At 40.5% G+C, this 20,404-nt stretch overlaps 2 protein-coding genes across 5 annotated transcripts in view; one reads left to right on the forward strand and one right to left on the reverse strand.

The window, feature by feature from the left end:
• Window positions 1–3,019: 3,019 nt before the first annotated feature.
• On the reverse strand, window positions 3,020–10,856 carry stx2b (syntaxin 2b). 2 transcript variants are annotated; one of them, XM_019862846.1, is made up of 11 exons: window positions 10,491–10,856; window positions 10,346–10,420; window positions 10,176–10,275; window positions 8,694–8,768; window positions 8,525–8,598; window positions 8,222–8,330; window positions 5,080–5,153; window positions 4,809–4,946; window positions 3,850–3,960; window positions 3,452–3,566; window positions 3,252–3,342 (listed from the first exon to the last, which is right to left on the reverse strand). In XM_019862846.1, exons 1-10 carry the CDS (start codon window positions 10,518–10,520, stop codon window positions 3,471–3,473), a joined length of 882 nt encoding a protein of 293 aa, XP_019718405.1. In that variant the 5' UTR covers window positions 10,521–10,856; the 3' UTR covers window positions 3,252–3,342; window positions 3,452–3,470. The 2 variants fall into 2 exon arrangements, with proteins under 2 accessions (XP_019718406.1, XP_019718405.1); XM_019862847.1 differs by lacking the exon at window positions 3,452–3,566 and having other exon boundaries at window positions 3,020–3,342; window positions 10,491–10,852.
• Window positions 10,857–11,396: 540 nt separating this feature from the next.
• adgrd1 (adhesion G protein-coupled receptor D1) overlaps window positions 11,397–20,404 on the forward strand; it is a 32,034-nt gene continuing 23,026 nt past the window's right edge. Inside the window, exons 1-11 of one of the 3 annotated variants that reach the window (XM_019862803.1) lie at window positions 11,397–11,771; window positions 11,885–11,921; window positions 12,445–12,561; window positions 13,114–13,212; window positions 14,579–14,701; window positions 14,806–14,982; window positions 16,349–16,606; window positions 18,039–18,106; window positions 18,884–19,033; window positions 19,118–19,168; window positions 20,213–20,336. In XM_019862803.1, the coding sequence (XP_019718362.1) occupies window positions 11,718–11,771; window positions 11,885–11,921; window positions 12,445–12,561; window positions 13,114–13,212; window positions 14,579–14,701; window positions 14,806–14,982; window positions 16,349–16,606; window positions 18,039–18,106; window positions 18,884–19,033; window positions 19,118–19,168; window positions 20,213–20,336 (1,258 nt within the window). In that variant the 5' untranslated portion in view covers window positions 11,397–11,717. The remainder of the gene's footprint in view (window positions 11,772–11,884; window positions 11,922–12,444; window positions 12,562–13,113; window positions 13,213–14,578; window positions 14,702–14,805; window positions 14,983–16,348; window positions 16,607–18,038; window positions 18,107–18,883; window positions 19,034–19,117; window positions 19,169–20,212; window positions 20,337–20,404) is intronic. The other 2 variants (XM_019862804.1, XM_019862805.1) reach the window with 2 other exon arrangements.

Below are 20,404 nucleotides of genomic sequence, written 5' to 3' on the forward strand. Positions count from 1 at the left end.
ATGTCATTTTAGGAGAATGAATACGAAAATCCACATACAGTACAAGGTTTCAATTAGTTAGAGCTACGGAGTGCAGCATGAGATCAGATTGTGGCTGCGGGCATCAACCAGTGCAGCTTGTGTCCAGACCAGACGTGGCTGAATTAAAAGCTCGCTCACTTTACGCTTGATAGTAGACTCGGCTCACCTTGTCTGTGCCTTTCATCTGACTGCTCCTTTTTGCTGGAGGTAACCTTTGTCCCGGGCTCACAACGCACTCCTTCTGACAATGTTTCAGGAGTTTCTCCAGCCTGCAAGTCTTCTCACACCCCATTGACCCCTGGCGTGAAAGGGAAGGGGTGATGAAAAAAAATGAAGCCCGGTAGGAATCATTCTTGCGGATTGACTACAAGTAACAACCTACCATGGCAGGCCAGTTTGCATGCCACCCCAAACGCTTGTCATGGTCAGCTGCGCTGGGTGGCCGGATGATGTCATAACTTCAGATTATAAATATCTGTATCCAGCAGGGTTACATAATAAGAGGATGTTGGATTATTGTCGACATACAGAGACAGTGAAGAGTGCACAGCTGGCAAAAGAAATACATTAAAAACAATAGCAAAATTAAATGTTCGGCCTACATACACTCGTGTTATATTTGCTTTCTGACACTGGGTAGCACATTTCTGTTGAGAATATCTTGACAATCTTGAAATGTCATTGTCTACCCCGCACAGATTCAAGACACCGTGTGCCAGATGAAGCAAAGCAGCCCCAGAACAAAACAGAGCCTCATCTTTGTGTCACAGTTGGGACAGTGTTCTTATCTTATGCTTCATTTTTGCTTCTGTGTGAACATAGAGCTGAGGTGCCGAGCTAAAACGCACCAGTTTTGTCTGGTCTGTCCATAGGAAATTCTTGCAGCAGCTTATCAACATGCAGTTAGGCTATTTTAATGACTTATTTTCACCTGGGTGGCCCAGTGATCGACTGGTTAGCGTGTCGACCTTACAGGGCTGTGGTGGAGGGTTCGGTTCCGGCTCCAGCCTTCCTGTGTGGAGTTTGCTTGTTATCCCTGTGTCTGCGTGCGTTTTCTCTGGGTACTCCAGTTTCCTCCCACATTCCAAAAATATGCATGGCAGGTGAATGGAACACTCTAAATTATCCCTAGGTGTGCGTGTGAGCGTGGATGGTTGTTTGCCTACGTGTGCCCTGCGATTGGCTGGCAACCGGTTCAGGGTGTACCCCACCTACTGCCCGAAGGCGGCTGGGATGGGCTGCAGCACACCTTGCGACCCTCGTGAGAATAAGCGGATCAGAAAATGGATGGATGGATGTTTGTTAAACCAAATGTTCCCACAGTTGCAAGAGAGACAATGAAACAAATTATATTAAAAAAATCTACTGGTAATTTAAATGTAATTTTAATCTTATTTGAGATTCAATTTGTCATTGGGGGTGTAGATCAAGAGAAAAATGGCATTTTAGTTTAGTATTTTTTGAAACTATTTTCAAGTATTCTTTGCTCTCATTGTTTTTTTAGATTTGGTCTCAGGGCAAGTCAATGTACTCAGAAACTGCATGCATTCGTATTTTGTATGCGGATTATTTCTAATTTGATGGGTCGGACGTAAAATGTCCTCCAATTCTGGAATGATCCATGTAGGATAGCATGAATGCGCATGTGGTTAGCACATCAGCGTGACAGCTCTGAGGTTACGGGTTTCAGGGTTTGAATCTCGACACCAGCCTTCCTGTGTGGAGTTAATGTGTTCTCCCTGTACTTGTGTAAGCTTATGTTATATGATATACTACAACCTGTGAGGACAAGGGACATATAAAACAATGAGAAGGAAGTATGTGTAATATGTTTAAGAATGCATTTTATTTATATATTATATATTTCACACAACTTTGATATAAAATCTAATTTATCACGTTCAAATAATACAAATGATTATGTTTTACCATCATGAGGAAAATGTGGCCCTAAAACAACATCAAAAACATTTTCACAGGTATAATTTCCAACATCACAGTCACAATGTCAAAAACCTCTTTAACTGCGGATAGAGAAGGCACAATTTAGGCTTTATTGTTGAAGTCAACCATCATGAATACAAATGGTTGTTTTAGCACAGTGGGTAAAATGCTTCCATAAAATTACATCAAAAGAGATTTTCAAAGGCATATTTTCAACATTACGACCACAATGCAATTTTGTTTTATTCGGGATAAAGATGGAACAATTTAGGTTTGGTTGTTGAAGTTAAGTCTAAGTCAACTGTTAAAATACGCTACTTTAGTCAATATGAGAAATGTTCAATCAAGTGGAAAATATGACACCAAACCTACTTTACTTGTGTTCAAAATGTGTTGCAAACAACATCCTGAGATACAGCACTTACATTCCGTTTACATGACTTCAAGTAAATAATTCATATTCAGAAAGATCAAGTGAGCATATGAAACATTTAGCCTACAGAATTGGTTTCCTGTTCGTCTCACAGTGGCAAGAAGTAAGCAGGACATCACATCAGCTAAATAGCAATCTGGCACAAAAATCTCAGTGTTACAAATGTGATTTTTTGTTTTTGTCTTCATGCTACATTAGGTGGGTGTTGGGGTCGAGGCCGTGTTCCACAGATCTAAACTATAATAGCACAAAATAAGAAATGTCTAACATAAGGATTTTAAAATGACTCTCTTATATCACCGTGGTATGTATATCCTTTGTTCCACAATATCTGATAGGCTGTCGGTAGTTATTGTATCACAGAGAGCAACTGTACACTCAACAGCCACCACATTAGGTACATTTGCATGACCTGATCCATTAGAAGAGATGTACAGTATTATGTTGTCTTAAATGAAGACCTGTCGGTCAATGTCAGACAACCATTTTAACCCTTTCAGGGACAGCGGTTACTACAGTGGACAGCTTATCATGTTATCAGGTTACAGTTTGCATGAAAGGGTTCATGTTAAACGACTTTTCCAAGGAAGAATTTTAATACAGTTTTCTATTTGAAACTCACTAGATAGTGCAGTTGTACCTAATGTTGTGGACAGTGATGTGTTTTAAAGACCCATTCCCCATGTACAGTTTTGTGCGTCACGAGGTCTGTTGTCACTGGTGCAAAGAAGAACAGAAGACAACTTAGCATACTTGATTGTGTTTCTCCCTGTAATGCTGTTATGTGGTGAATGAGATGGCGCTGTTGTAAGCTCTATCACTACAGGAACAAGAGATTACTGTGAGGCTGTGACCCGTGTAATCCTTCACCCGAAGGCACCAACTAGTGCAATGAGTAAAATGAGGACACCCGCAACTCCACACACAGCAAGGCACAGCAGCTTCTGTTAAAAAAAGGAAAAGATAGAGATGTCAATGTCAGGACCTAAGGATGGAGGGATGGATGGTTGGTTGGATGGATGGATGGTTGGCAAGGTGCGCGGCAGTTATTACCCTCCTGCTGTTATCAGTCTCAGGCAGGAGGTTTGGTTAGTCCGACAGACAAGCCAACAATCAAAGCAATGACAGCAAGCAGGATCAGGAGAGCAAAGGCGAGGATTATATATTTCTGCCAAGCAAAGAATGTACTGTTAGTTGAAGTTCAAACCTACGGTAAATAGTGACAATAAGATAAGATATACGGTAATACCAATGCCTAATCATGACGCTGAGAGACAACTATAAATATTAACAAAAGGTTTCATTGTAGTTCGCTGATAGTTGTTAGTCAGTGTCACTCAAAACTGAGCAATATTGTCTATGTCAAGGCAGAGTTTCATTGAGTTCTTGTATTGATTTCATTAGAATGTGCCGGGTGTGGCTGACAAGTGTGATTATAAAGTCGCACTTACCCGCCTGGATTTTTTCTGGTATCTTACTGCTTTTTTGGTTTCTTCTTTAGCCCGACAAATGTATTCAGCTGCATTGGAAACATTGTTCTCAATGTTATTGACCATTTCACCCTGTAAGAGAGATTATGAATATTTTAATTTGGGTAAATGTAAATCTAGTGGGTTTTTTACAGCACCATAAATAACATAGTGACATAATATCCATACATTGCGTGTCCAAAAAAGGGTCGCAGAAGAGCCGGAAAACAAAGAGAGAAACTGTAAAGTATACCGCGGGAGAGCCTCAACTGAAATTTTCGACTCTGAGGGACACATGCTAATCATGAGGACAGTGTGCTAACCATGACATTATAGTTAAATTGTATACTGAACTGTATTTTAAAAACAAAAACAAGCGGCAATGTGGGTCAATTGAGAGTTCAATGGTTTAGGGGCCTGCGAAGCACAGTAGCTGCCGGTTTTCATGCCCCCTACTTTTTTGGATGGGGTCATTGTGGTGGTCATGGGGAGGGACTCAGGGGATAGTGTTGTAAACATTCATTTTCGGACATAACATTCATTGTCATTCTGATTGCATTTCTGTATCGGTGGCATACATGTGCATCTGGTGGCACTTTTACTCTTGCGGCGACCACCCAACTTGGGGATGGATGCAGAGCACTAACCGCTCAGCTATAAGTCCGGCCCGCCATTTCGCTTTATAACCGTATTAAAAGATATGTAAAGTGAGTTTTCACAAGCTGGCATCTGTTATTTATAACCAGAAATATGTTCATATTCAGTGGGGTGGACGGACATTTATCAAAGTATATAAATATATGCCCCCTTCTATCTCAGCAGGATGCCCCTTCAGCCTGCGCATCAAACTATTATTGATCCACCGACCATGCATCTAATAGGTGGATGCTCGGGGCCGCCGCCCGTTGGCCCCTCCGTCTGTACGCCCCTGCAGTGGATACCTGAGTTTCAACTAGCATTGCCATGTCCATGAACATCACATGTAGCTCTCTTATGCTGGACTCCAGTCGTATAATGTCCTGATGTCGTGATTCTATTTCATCCAAGGCCTGACGTGTGATCTTGGAGTCCGAGATGATCTAAATTAGAACAGCAAACTAGCCATAAAGATGATACAACAGTACAGTACTTGAAACAAGCAGCAATTTTCTCTGCCACGAGATGACAATTTCACATTGCGTACCAGTCATGTGATGTTAAAAGAACACTTACGTCCGATGTGAAGATGGATGGAATTCCACTCTCTAGCATGTCTTCCAGTTCTTCGTTGGTGGTCACTCTTCCAGCTAAAATGATTATTTTTAGAAATTAAAATATGTTTTGTGACCCCAAAATATGACATTAATTCTAATGTCTGCTTTACTGCTAATGAGGAGGTACTCTGGGATCTGCAGTTGCCTCCCACATTCAAAAAATACATTACTACGGGAGTTGACAGGTGGGAAGATCACTGAAAATTCAAACTGCCCATATATTTGAATGCTAGAATGAATGGTCTGTATGGGTGCAGTTAACGCATGTGTACACTCGCCCAAAAGTCAGCGAGGATAGGTTTCACGCTGTAAAAAACGCTTTGGGAGAGTGTCAAACTATTAAATCAACCGATTACGGCCGTTCAAACGTCGGCCAAAATAATCAGCCAAATGGCCGATGTTTGCCAACTGTTTCGACTGTGATGTATCAAACCATTTACAGTAGCTGGACACGAGCAACACTGTTCTCATTATTTATGACATATAAATCTATAACATAACCTTGCATCTTGAAATACACAATACAACTTGTTGAAAAAGACATTCGATGGACCCGTCATTCAAAACCATGCAAATCTTAATTTTTACAAGCAATGATGAGATGAGCATTGCAAATTGTTGACCTGGATGTCAGTATTTTATTTTATTTTATTTTACACAGCTTAAAGTCACAGTTTGTTTAAAAAAAATAAAAACAATAAAATTAAAACATACTGCAACAAAAATCAAACATAAACGTGTTCAACATGGCACACATTCAACGATTGATAACACAAACACTCATATGACAACGATTATCCCTATAACTTCATTAATTGGCATTACACCACGCAATGCATTCTGAGAACCAAAAAGTAAAGTAATTCTTTTAACAATATATTTAAAGTTGACCCCAACTATTCGCAGGGACCAGGCCGGACTGCGAATGCCAAAAGTCAATGTATAATTGATGGCCATTGAAATGCTTGGAGGGATATTTTATTCATTTCAAATGTGTTAATTATTCAGCCGATTAACCAGTAACCTGTATTTTTTTTTCCTGCCAATAATCGCAATCGGCCACAAAAAAAAAAATATATATATATATATATTTAGGATAAAGAGTACATTAATTGAAAAGCTATGAAAATGCATCCATAAAGTGGGTGAATTTTACTGAACATTTGTGGTTCTGTTCGTATATATCGTATGTATCATCAGTGGGTGAATAAGAAGCCAGTGCTAATTGAGAGCTTTGACTACCTTAAATGTTGAAAAGCCCTATGCAAATAAGATACAATTATATACAACGTACTGTACAGGTAAGTTGACATTATTAATTGATAGTAGTATTACTTCTAAAAGTTGTAATGATAGTGTATTTTATGTCATTTGAATGAGTAATTTAGTTTTGGACAAAAATGAAATTGAGGTCAACTTTCTCAATTTATGTATTAGTATTTAAAGTGCCTGCAAATTGTCACCCTACATTTAATGGGGTGTAACGATTCTATCGTTTGATTTTCATTGTGAAAACCACCTGTGAACCTGAACAGGATAAGCGGTAGAAAATGGATGGATGGACGGATGGTTGATATTGTTTCAAAAGAAGACTAATGTAATAACAAAAACTGAGGTTTAACCCAAAACACACTGCAATCTGTTTAATCCCACAACAGATTATTGTGGTATTGTTGTGAAGATGCTCTGTGTACAGCCCACTGAGTAATGAGACCAACCCACACAAAAACTGCCGAAGCCAACAATAATGCCCCCCTTTCCTCCCAGGGAAGAGTGCTATGAATGATATGAAATATGAAATGCTGCCTTTCCGACACACAGGTGCGGTTTGTACTTATTGTGATTGAATACAGCAAGGCTTTAATACTATTAGACACATCTGAGGGCAAATGTAACGACACCGGCTATATTTTCTTCCTGTTGCAGGACATTATGAGTCCAAAATGTTGAGAGACAAACAAATGAGCTACTGATACAGATGCTGCATGTTTTTAACTTGACACCAGCTCTGGGCCTAGAGTCATTCTATTTGTGGATGCAGGTTGCACAAAAATAGAAGCAATTAGAAGTGACTCAGGCACCTATAGACATCGGCACCTCTCATAGAGAAACAACTGCCGACACTATACAAACAGAAAGCTTTTTTTTTTCCTGCAAGCCATCCCTGTTGTTGCTTAACCACTCCCTCCCTGGAGAGGAAAGTGCTTACTGGATGTCGCACTCCCTTTTGAATAGACTTTTATTCAGAGAGACTCGACATCACACGGCAAAACACTCCCCATTCACATCTCATTAAAATGCAATCCATCACTAGAATGCAAAAAATGTCACTCCGTGTGATGTCAGTCATCGTTAAGACTCCTTGACAACACTGTGTGTCAGAGACAGGTGAAGTAGTGTTACACAAGCCGCCCTGCCCTCTTCCCGTTGTCTCGGCAACAATGACACAGTGAACAGCACAGTCTCCGGTATCAGGCTTACCAGCTACAGCGCAAAGCTTCTCGTTAATGTTGGCCGGAGGGCCTGAGGGAGAAGACTTATTTCTCACTATTGTCGGGTCTTAATGGGGAAAACACCAAACCCTGAATACACACTTGCTACGGTCATTTGAAAGTGGGCCAAACAGGGCTTCTTGGAAAAAAAACATGGGGGAAATGGGCTTATTTATGTTTACCTAGAAGTTAGAGAAAAACATTTGAGGCAATAGAAGCGCATGAGCATTCTCATCCAATCGAGAAGAAAACTATTTATTTCCATGAGGCAGAATTAATTAGACAGATGCAAAAAGAAGCTTTGGCAGATTGAATAAGCCTGTAAAGGTCGACACCCCCAATGTCTGTTTAACAACAAGTTAGAGAAAAGGAGGAAACCGGTGGCGTCTGTTTCCTGGATCCTGCCTCACAGGGATTTTTTTTTTTTTGCCACTCTATTATCTCTGGACTTGATTGTCTCACATTCACAAATGTTTCTCGGACAACTCTATTCCTGCGGCGGGCAACCTTGAAAAACATATGCGTTGACATGAACACTATCTCTAAGAAGTATCAATACTCTACATAGAAGCACTCTGACCTCACTGAGGATGAATATGTGTCACTTACTTATCTCCAACTGTCTTTGGATCCGTCCTTTGCTTCGCTCCCTAAAGGAAACTTGTGTCTCATTGTACTGGGTCATTACCTCCACAAACTTCCTGGACAGCACCGTGTGCTAGAGATGAATCGAAGGACAAGGACAGAGGATGAGACAGTTGTTTTTTTTTTCAAACATCCCGATTCCATGTTGATGTATAGTTTAAAAATATGGGATGAAGATAAACACCCCTCTTTCTGTAGTAAAGCATTTAGATTACTCAGCTAAATGATGTACAAGTACTAAATACTGATAACTGACTAAATAGCCACCTGTGTTTTCTGGATCCTGAAGTCAACAGATGATCTGTTAGTCGCGTCATCTTTAGGCATGCTTTGCTCCATGGCTTCAGTGGGGGAGCAGCATGGTAGAACATAACACACGGAAAATATTCAGGATGTGTACAACGTGCGTGACAAGAACATTTGTAGTTCAACTCACATTTTAGTTTTGTTCGCACCACATTGGCATTCCCTTTGATATCATTGGTCAGCGCATTAAGACGATCCTTTGTTTCTAAGCACAAGCAGGAGAAAACAGACATCTGACTTTACTTAACAAGGGATGTCAACATGAAAAATACAGTGAGTTGAAGCAAGTCTCTGCGCAGAGGCCCTGTGGTAACAGCTCGTATTTACATTGTGTCATTGTGTGAGTTTCCTCTATTCACCCTGTTAGGGGAAGAGCAGCCTTTCTTTTCCTCCACGTGTTCGTTAATTTGGGATGATGAGGATGTTGGTTATCCAAATACAGGCTGGAGTCAATGAACAGTTCCTTCAAAGGGTTTCATTTATTTTTCTGCAGTTTAAGAATTGATTCGGGCTCCTAAGGGTTTCAGATTTCAGTCAGGAACCCCAGAAGAAACACGGTCATGAGATTATATAGAGACAATATGATAATGAGAGGCGGGGAGTTGCGCCTCCATGCAAATCCCAGAAACAAAGAAAGTAACATGTCATCTGACCCGGTGTGGCTGGAAGAAGTTGGGAGTGGTGAGGTGAGTCCAGACCACCACTACCCACCATTTGGTGTGATGGGAGGAACACAGATACTTGAGATAACAGTTCCTCTTTGGATGTTAAACATGTCCTATGGAGGGGGGCCCTAAAAGTGGTGGGGGTCGAGGGGCACGAAAGGTGATTGTAAACACAGTGAGCAGGAAATACCTCCGACGACATTCTACATTCTTTGTTTCTTTCAAATCCAACTAACAGAGAGGAATAATACCTTAACAATCCCTCTCTTGATCACAATTAATATTGTGATCACAAAATCAGCTGCGTCAAAATCCCTTTTTCAAAATCTATCTTGTGCAAAGCACAAGCATTGTCAAACAAATTACAACAGGAAATAACAGTCTGAGCGAAGCCTGACGCCAATCCCCACATCAGTCGAGGAATGGGGACCAAAATGACCAGTTGAATCAGAAATATATGTGTTATTAGCTCTGGGCCGCCTGATAACTTTGTCTTGGTTTCACATCCAGTGTCTCTCCGAATGTCACTTTGAAGTTGGAGATGTTTCTCGGGTGAAAAGGTTAACTTGCAGGCATGAGGAGAAGAAGCAGGGTCTGCGCGTTCCCCTGCTGGCATGGGAAAGTTATGCAGCATCTCCAAACATGGGCAGAATACACACTTCAAACCACCCAGTCGGACTCGAAAGAGTCCGACAACCCATCTCGGAGCATTCCGACTCATTCCTCCACTCTCAGGTGTCTTACTTAATGGTGAGAAATTTAGCCACCAGAATAACTAATATTTCATAATAAGATAGCCTATCTAGTTGAGAGACCAGACCAGACCGAACTCATATACTGAACAAGGTCTGGCTTTTTGAAGAACCATCTTCCAAGTTAACAGGAACGAAACGTGTAAGTGAAAGTGTATCAGACAAACACAAAGCACACAGTGTGATGAAACGTACTGTCATCTGGGTGGGGTGCGGACAGAATCATGCTGTGTATCTTCTTCACGTCTTCCACTTGGTCGAATATCCTATCAATGAGTCCTCGAACCTCCTCCACCTGCAAAAGGCAACCTTGTGGATCCGCCCATGGACCAATTCGTGACACTTGTTAGATCACAGCGACTGACCCTCCTGAAGAAGCCCTCCATGAAACCATCTCGCTCCACTGGGACTGCAACATCTTCCTCTGCCGACGCTTTTCTCTGGAAGAGCGGCAAATGAACATCCAAAGAAGGACCGAAACGTTAAATGAAAGCAATAAAAGACACCTACAGCAGTCAGCTCAACCAGCCGATCCTTCATCACAATGGCCAGCGCGTCTGTAGAACAGTTAACTTTATTCTGTTAAAAGAGTCTCCGGATCATCCTGTGCGGCTCCATGCGTGTCAGGTTTTCGCGTTTAGACGCTCGACGAGTGTCCAACAAAATACAAAACGCACCAAAATGAAAGGGAGAAGTCTGTTTAGAATTTGATCTATATCGATGATTCTCTCACCCAGATCCTCGCCAACTCGTACCCGTAAACGCCTTTTTATATCCCTCCCCCTAGTGCTCTCCGGAGATTAAACAAGTCCAACCTCAATCAAAGAGGAAATACAGTACATCCATGATTAAAACCACCACATCATATGTGAATCACTGCATCAAAATTTATTTTCAAGTAAAGCGCAGTGGGACGCAGTGGGTCTGCCATATATAATGATGTGATACAAATACAGTACAAGAGACGCTCACTATGTCAGAATTTAATAGATGCCAGACACAAAGACAAAAGTGGCCACACGGTGTCGCTGTAAGCCAACATATGAAAAACAGTAACAACCAAGAATGTGAAATGTGGTTTTGCGATTTTCCCTCAATGGGAACTTTGTTTATAGATGCCATTGTAAACAAATTTAGAAGCATAAAACTACGCACTATATTATTAGTATTTTATTGCCAGATAACGGCAGTGCCTTGAAACCTCTGTTCTGATAATGACACTGATTGTCTGTCCGTCTAATTTAATGAAACCAAATCTTTTCAAGAAACAGTTTGCTTTTAAGTAAAAATCTGTCGATCCGATTATGCATACAGTATTTGGGTGGTAGTCCATCCTGCCATCCTGTACGCACAAATATAACGTCATCTACTCACAGCTCCAACGCCCCTCCTCACAAGATCCAAAAATTACGTTTTCCCTTCCAACGCTCAGTCCAAGAACTCAGTGAGCTTTCACTCTTCAGCACACTAGAACGACTCCTATATGTATATTGGAACACTCCTTACGGATTCTATTTTTTTATTATTGTTGTTATAATTATTTGACGTTTCTTTTTTCCCCATATAATGAAATAACTATTCCTTCAATTAAACACTATTTTAAATTGAACTCTTTGACATTCTGGACAAGTGGCCTCATCTATCGTTTCTTGGAATAATGGGTGACCTCTGGATTTCTTTCTACTTGTGGATTTAACTTCATTGGTTTTTAATCATACTCTGTGGTCCCTTAAAAACATGGAGCTTTTTTGGGGAATCCATCTATTAACAGCTTTTGTTTCATGTATTAAGGTAAGATATATTTTCAAATGTCAACAGTACTGACATGTGAGCATTCTGCCCTTGTGGTGGCACAACCAGTATAAATAAGGGTTTTATTTTATTTTATTTTTATTTTTTTACAGGTTCATGCCAAAGTGGTGCATCACCTGAAGCATCCAGGTACAGATTTTTTTTTTTTTTTTTTTTTTTTTTTAATAACTTGGCGTCTTTAGAGCATCCCAGTTGACTATGGGCAAGAGGATCATATACTGTAGAGAAACAAACATTCACATTCACATTCATACCTGTGGACAATTAAGTTTTCAGTTACTCGAATATGTATGTCTTTGGAATATGGGACAAAGCAAGAGTACCCAGTGAAAACCTACATTAGTTCAGGAATTAACATGCAAACTCCACACAGGAGGTCCTGAGCAGAGATTCAAAACCAGAAACTCTCAATAATGAAGCAGACTTGCTAAATACAAGTCCACTGTGCAGCCTAAACTAGAAAATGTTAGTCTGTATTGTATCAACAAAGGGATGATGAACATACAGCTGTTTTTAGCATTGCAGTAACTCGCCCTCACAACGCAAATGAGAAGAACCAGGAAAATGTATTTCAAGGGATGGGATGTAACTTAGTTGAGGGTTGGGGGGGACCTTTGGAAATCCTTGTTGACCCCTGAACTGTTCCTCCCAGGCCTGCAGGTGTTGTCCACAGCCTCACATTATTGGCCTCTTGATGCTGTGGATGGGATCCACGGATTATGGGACCAAATTGGAAACAGACCAGGTTATGTTAACGGAAATAATATAAGTATGTCTATCACTGAGCTACCTGTGCATCAGCGAAGTGTCCTTTTCTGTCTGAACTATGTATGATCTCATTTCACTGTTTTTCCAACATCACGCTTTATTAAAATGAGCTGATGTGATTGATCAATGCTCTTAAACTTAGGACTTAAAGAAGCTAGACTTGTGTAATACATTTAATATAATATTCACACCACTCAAAGCAGTAAAACCATGACAGCAGTTCCAAAATATTACATTTATGACTATTGGAATTTTTGTTGTTGTTTCTGAGAAATGTCAATCGCACATTTTAGCCATGTTGCTAGATTTATTCAAAAGATGAAATTGAAGAGGGATCAGGTATAGACTTGAGCACGATGTGTGAAGCCACTCCCACATTGAGAAATTCCTCATTTGAGGAGTGGATCGATCCGAGTCACTCAGCTCAATATCACGCTGTCTCATACCTGCACATCATGTCCCTCTCATTGTCTTTTGTCTTTCACTGTTTCCTCTGCTATGTGTCCATTTAGGTATGAATCACATCACTGTCTCTCCATATGTCTTTGTCCAGCTCTCAGAATCCACAAGCACACTGTGCTCCCTTCCTCCCATAACACTTCCTATGTGTATACCAATGACTCTGCCTACACTAACATTTCTGCAACAGTAGGTGAGGATCTACCCACTGAGACATCCATGTATACTGTATAACACCCATTGCCCTCTGTTTTCCTGTCTGCACACACTTCATCATTTCTCACGGTTCCCTTTGTGCACTCATGTTGCAAGAATTAAACATTGTTCTTTAATCAGACCAAAAGTTGTATTGTTATGTCAAAAAGTAGTTGGGCAGTGGCAGAGTTGAAATTATTTCTGTCTGTGTTTGTTATTTTTACAAATTATTGACCATGCCAAAGTGTTGACAATTCCTTGCTCTCTTTGTCGATGTAATGTCAATGGCTCAACAAACATGACATTTTGGTTACCTGAAACGTGATGGTTTTGAACATGTAATAATTCTGCCCCATGCCAGCGAAATGTATTATATTTTGATTACCTGTACTCGGGTCAATGAATGGGGTGGCATCCCATTCGTTTTTTAGCATTTGGATAATGATTGTCACTTCTTTCACGATATCTGTTAAACACCCCGTTCCATTAGAAGGCATACACAGCCAGACCATTACGCTGCCTCCACCATTTATGCTTTTCTTTTAGCACAAGCTGTTCCTTTTTTTCTCGATAGACCTTTCTTTAGACATCATTCTGGTACAAGTTGACCTCAGATAAATTTGTTGAAATAATGTAGAAAATGGTTACATTAGTCTAAAGTAGTGATTCTCAACTGGTGCGTCAGGACCCCAAAGTGGGTCATAACCTCATTTTGGGTGGGTGGCAGACAGCTCTATGTTATTATAAATAATTACATATTTTCGTATACGTTTTTTTTAACGGTACAGTACAGAGGCATATCAAGTTTCCATATGGCACCTACTGTATTTGTATTCGGAAAGGAGCAAGAAATGTTCCTTGTGCTCGAGGCACTAGTTTACAGTGGAGCTCAGCCTCTGGCTGTTGGACGTAATGCTTGGCAGAAGGTCAAAAACTTTTGAAATATAATTTTGAAATTATAATATGCTGTAACCGGTAAATGTGTTTTCAGAACCTATATTTAAACAAAAATATGAAATATGAATAGTTATTAACTTCGATGAAAGCGGGTTGGGATTTGGCAACAGTATAGGACAATGTGGGTCCAATGTGGGTCAGTTTCTTTGTTCAAGTACGTTTGAGCCCCTGAAAATGGAGGTAAAGAACTCTGCCTTAAATCGTCCTACGAGTATATTTCCTAAATGGTATGTGGAACAAAGTCACCCCACATATTGACACTTTATTTAAACTCCATTGTGTTGGTGAATAAAGCCAAAATTATTCATATATCATTTTCAAAATACTTCGACAGGGTGTAAGCGAGTGGAGAATTGTCATTACTAAGCCTAAATGCTTTTTAAGTCCATTCTTTATTTTTGCCACAGATATTGTTGAAGGAATGGTCAACAATGGCATTTTCCTGAATGGAGACAAGGGTGGTACTTTTCTCCACTTCGGAAGTTACCAGAACTCTTGCATCAGTGACCCGACGCTGTGTGGCCCTGACGGTAGGTACCAATTGGGAAAAAGTATATGGGAGTAAGGCCCATCAAATCAGACAGCAGATTGTCGCATGCTTTATAATTGTATATGGGTCATTTCATTTTTGCAGGAATTACCTTCTCCTTTTTTTGGAAGAACTATGAAGAAGAATCCCGTTTTGCTGTAGCATCCGGAGGTAAAGTCATCTCTAATGGTTTCTCTGTCTACACCAACCCTCTTGGAGGATATGTGGAGTTCTACACTCGAGGCAACAACCACAGATGGAAAGTCAATATCAAAGTTCCAGGTACCACAAACAGGCTGGATTTGTTCCTCCAGTGTTCCTTCATTTTCAACCATAAATATTTTATCTTACTTGTTGACACTGACAGGGACGAAAATTCATGAATACATCATAGGCTACAACTATTACCAATATAGAAACCCTTGCTCAACATGATAATATAGCGAGAAAGGTTACAGTACAGTTTTCCACGAATGTCTATGATTCAGAATTCAGATTCTGTTTTGGCAAAATGGGATAAAACGAGATGGACATTTAGTTTTGAAAAGGTTTGTTCTCACACATATCAGATGTTTTGTTGTATGCACCATTGCGTCCAGAGTTCACTGTTGAAATATGTTTTGGGTTACAGCGACTCGGTGGTCATCTGGTTGTTATCCAGTATGACGTGGACCTTTCAGGGAAGGATGTCTTGTCAAGGGAAAAGGTCTAAGAGCAGATAATAGCCTTCAGGTGTCCTGTGACAGACCTTATTTATACTCAGGTATCGCAGTGTATCAGATATCTTTTATAAGGTGGCGGTTTAAATTGAAATAATGGCTTGGCAGTGACACATGGTTTCAATTGTAACCTCAAAAGATGAGATATGGGGTTTAGTTTGATATTTTCTCAGACAGCTAATGCTCGCCACTGAGACTCTACTGTTGTCAATTCGGCTTGCAGAACCAAGTTTGGATTTACAAAGTGAATCTGTAGTTAGAGATACTGACAGAATATGTACATGAGATACAGATGCAGATGAGAGTGTTGGAGAGGGTAGAAAAATGTCTCTGGTAATTATAATCACTTATTGTCTTTCTTAATCATCCACAAAGCCTCAAGAAACTCAGAGATTTAACGGATGATGCAATAATTTAACTCTTGAGGATGATTCCTAATGACTCGTTTGCCTGGCGTATAATTGTTTCTATTATTCTTGTTGTTTTCCTTAAATTTTTTTAGTATACTGCCGGAATTTAAATGGAAGTAGCATGGTGAGCTTGTTGCTTTCACATCCACATCTCAGAATTCTGAGCCAATCACAGGGCACACATAGACGAACAACCATTCGCACTCACAATCACACCTAGGGACAATTTAGAGCGTTCCATTAACCTACCGAGCATGTTTTTGGAATGTGGGAGGAAACTGGAGTATCTGGAGAAAACACATGCAGGAATGTGGAGAACATGCAAACTCCACAAAGGAAGGCCGGAGCCGGAATGGAAACCTGCACCTCTGCACTGTGAGGTGGATGTCCCAATAATGATTTAATGTTGCCTTGTGAGCTGTCTAATGTAGCAGTCTGACAAATACACCAGCTGAAAGGATGAATATTGGAGAATTCTAGAAGAGCGATGCTTCATGCCATTATGTTTTTGTCTCTCAGGGCCTTATTGGACCCATATTCTCTTCACATGGAAAAAGACAGCAGGTCTGAAGGTGTACATAAATGGCACCTTGACTGCTGTCGACGAAACTGGCAGTGTTTCCGAAAACTATGGTGACCCTTACCCTGACCTCGTCATTGGAACTGGCAATGATAAGGCCTATGGCCACTATGTAACAGGGGCCTTTGATGAGTTTGTCATTTGGGAAAGAGCTCTTCTGCCCAGTGAGATCTCTCTCTACTACAGTGCTGCTATAGGTAAGGACAACACATGTCAATGGAAAACATAATTTTGTTTGTGTACCATCATCAAGATACAATATACAATTTTCCTTTGATTGTTGCATCCCTAAAAAGGAAGCAAGGGCCATTGAGATTCTTCAACTCAACCATGCTAAAACCAATACAGCAGGAAATTATATATATATTTTATGGATTTTTTTTTTTTTTTTTTGCAAACCCTTACTTTCATAACCATAAGACCCCCCCCCCCACACACACACACACACACACACTGAATGCTATTCGCAGCTGTGTCAATTATTATTTGTGTCGCCTTCCCTCAAATGCCCCACAGGCTACACTTAGGACACCTCAGCTCTAACATTGTAACAATCGCAACGATTGCCATCATTTTTAATTGTTGCCTTTGCCAAATCCCAGCAACAAAAGTCAACTGGAATAGGTCGGCGCTTCAGTGTCAAAATTTACAGTCATGAGAGAACTTCTGGAATGTAAATATAGAGGGTTTATGGAAACATTTGAAAACAGGAAATTCAAATTAAACTTGCGAGAAAACATCTTTACAAAAAAGCCTCTCGTGTTCAGGAATCTGATTGTTTGAAACAAACTCAAACATATTTCTGTGAAATCTCTTGAGAAGAACATCAGTCACGCATTGAATGGTTTATCTCAAATACATTGTGTAGAACAGCACAATCCAAAAAAAAACCCCTCAAAATCCCACTTCTCTGCCAGTAGCTGTTGCTGTCATTGTCAAGATAAGTGCCAGAGCGCACATAGTTCTGCCTTATAAGTGTGACTTTCATATGGTGCTTAAGTATGGTGGATTGCATGAGTGAAGGTCATTTCATTTTATTTTCATAACACAGCAGAATGGCTCTTCAACATCATTCCAATGGAATAGAGCAATTTGTAGATACACTTTTGGCATGTATCAGTTTTAAGACCTAATATGTGACTGATGTTTAAAACAATGGATGAATTTGAGGCAAGGCGCTCGACTCTCAATTGGGTCCAATGTGTGAAATGCATCCTTTGATCACAGTATGTTCTAAAAATATTTCACACATCATTACTCGAACAGCCAGAACATTACAGTTACAAAACTATATTTTACTTCCCCTGAGCACACATATAAAATGTTGCATTGAACCAATGGAGAGCATCCAGGAATGGCTCAGACTAATAAGCGCATCCATATTTAGGCATTCTCGAGGAGGTGTTTTTATTAAACAACAAAGACATAAAATGTGTCTCGGGCTTGCAGAGAAGCAGTCAGAATATTTTACTGCTGTTGTGAATATTGTAATCTTTCTTTCGTGATAGAGTGTATGCCAGTTTCTGCTGCTGCCTGCGAGACGAAATCTGTTTACCTTGCAAGTGGTTGTCTGGTCAGGTTAAATACTAACAAATATGATGGTTTTAATTGTTGTGCTGAATTCTCCAGGTCATGCTATAGTGTCTGCCACAACCCCGAGTGCCTTCAAAGAACCACCTTTCACAACGACAACAGTGGTAAGGTCATCATGTTCTACTTTATTGGGTTTGGCATCAACACCACACGCCAGTGCTATTTTGTTACGGGTTAAATTACACCAAACATACAGATTTACTGTGTGAGTCATGAGTTAATTTGTGTACTCTAAAATGTCACGTTTCCCTTAAAAATGAGACCAAGATTTGTTTAAAAAAAAAAAAAGTGGGTCTTGGAGCCATCTCACCTCACAGATTTAGGTCTGGGCTCTGGCTGTAAAATGTTCTCTTCTTTGAAGCCATTCATCTGTTGGACGATTTTGAACTGGAAATAATGCCACTGGTGTGCTGCAAATATTTTGATTGCGGTTTGTTCCAATCATCCATCCATCCATTTTTTTAGTGCTTGTCCTCATTCTGGTCAGGGTTGAGGGGGAAATTTTCCCAGCTGGCCTGAGACTGGGCAAACAACACTTCACACTCACAGTCACACCGAAGGACAATTCATACCCTTCAGTTAATGTAGCAGCATGCATGTAAAGCATGTGAAGTTGGAATACCTTCACAAGAGGCAGATTTATGGGAGAGAGCATGCAAAATCCACACGGGAAGGCAGAAAGGCCAGAGCAAAGATTCGAACCCTGAATCTCAAAACTGTCAGGTGGACATTTTGGAATTATTGCCCAAGAATATCAAACTTGGTTCAAAACCAATGGCCCTAACTACCGATCGGCCGTGGGCCATTTGGTATGGGAGCCACACAGATGGATTGGGGCCTTATGATAGTATCAGTAAATGTGGTGTTGGTTGTTTCCTCAGAGAGCCGTTGAAGTGAGTCCTCCTGTCGTCAGCAGTACGCATGAGGAGGTCCTAAGCTTCCAAGATCCGGAGTCGATGCCAGTTTTGGCCTTTCTGAAGGCTCTGCCCAATAGGACCATTCCTCATAACACAGCCAGCAACCTCACGCAGGTCTCGAAATAGTCCAACGCAACACACAGTTCGTCCGGTCATGAACCAACGATGCAAGTTACTCATTCATTTCACTGCACCCAGGCTTTTCTCAAAAATGTGGAAGAAGTGCTGTCCTCTCCTGGATTACCAGAGGTAAATGAGTTCACACTGTGCAAACATGAAATCACCAAACAAAAGAGCAATGTGATAAATACAAATTCAAGGATATTTTGAAAGATTTATGACTGGCATAATAAGGCTATAATACAGTATACAGACAGTCAAAAATAGCACTTGTTTGTATAAAACACCTCCACGTAGATGTAATGTACCGTAGATGTGTGGCTTCATGTGCTATAATTCCTGGCTCAAAGGTCATTTCACATCCAAACATAATAGTGCCCGAGGAAAGTGTGTGGTTTCAGAACATTGAGTGTTCAAAATAAACGTGCTTGTTTTGGTTTCTGCAAACTGAAACAGATGTTCACACAGGGATCGCAAAAGAGAGTCTTCAATAAATACCTTTACCTTCTCCGGTCTGTCCTATGCACTTTGAGAAACGTCACTGGTAGCTCTTAATGTAAAGATGGCATACAGGGCATTTTCACTGTCTATGTAGATGTGACAAACGAAATCGTGTTCATATTGAGGACTAACAGTACACACAAGGTAGAATTTGTTTGCAAATTTCACTCACACGCTATTATTCTTATACACATGACACATACTGGATATTGGCCACAACAAACACAACTCACCAACTTTTTCCCAGATGCATGAAGGCTGGAATTGCGCTCTCACGTGTCTTTCTCAAGATTTCATTCTGCAAGATAATTAGCATTTGTATATGGTATGTGATTAAATACAAATCGTTGAGGTTGTTAGCATGTATGTGGAAAAAAAAATCGAACAACCAAACAATTGTATTTGAAGACCTCACTTACTGGATGTAAAATGCTAGCCCCCACCAGCCCCAAAACGCACACACACACACACACACACACACACACACACACACACACACACACACACACACACACACACACACACACACACACACATATGGTCATTTGTAGGCTTTGGCCACATTATTCTCATATACCGCATAAAACCCTGAAATAGTTGCATACATTGATTGACATGATCTAATGCTGAACAGTGAGAGGTTGTAAAATGATGCAAATTTATGTGATGCAGCAATTCGGCCCTGTGGTCAGCGGTTTAATCGAAACAGTGGACCGAGTAATGGACCACATGGTGGCTAACTTGGAGCCCAGCCCGAACTCCCTCATCTCCCTGGGAGGAACATCATTCGTTGCAGGTCCGTACCATGTGAACCGTCCCAAAAGTGACTCATTGTTTGTAGTTTGTGTGGTAAGACAGTTAAGA

Source organism: Hippocampus comes, unplaced genomic scaffold (genome assembly GCF_001891065.2).
Source record: "Hippocampus comes isolate QL1 unplaced genomic scaffold, H_comes_QL1_v1.1 scaffold147, whole genome shotgun sequence".
Taxonomy (NCBI): Eukaryota; Metazoa; Chordata; class Actinopteri; order Syngnathiformes; family Syngnathidae; genus Hippocampus; species Hippocampus comes.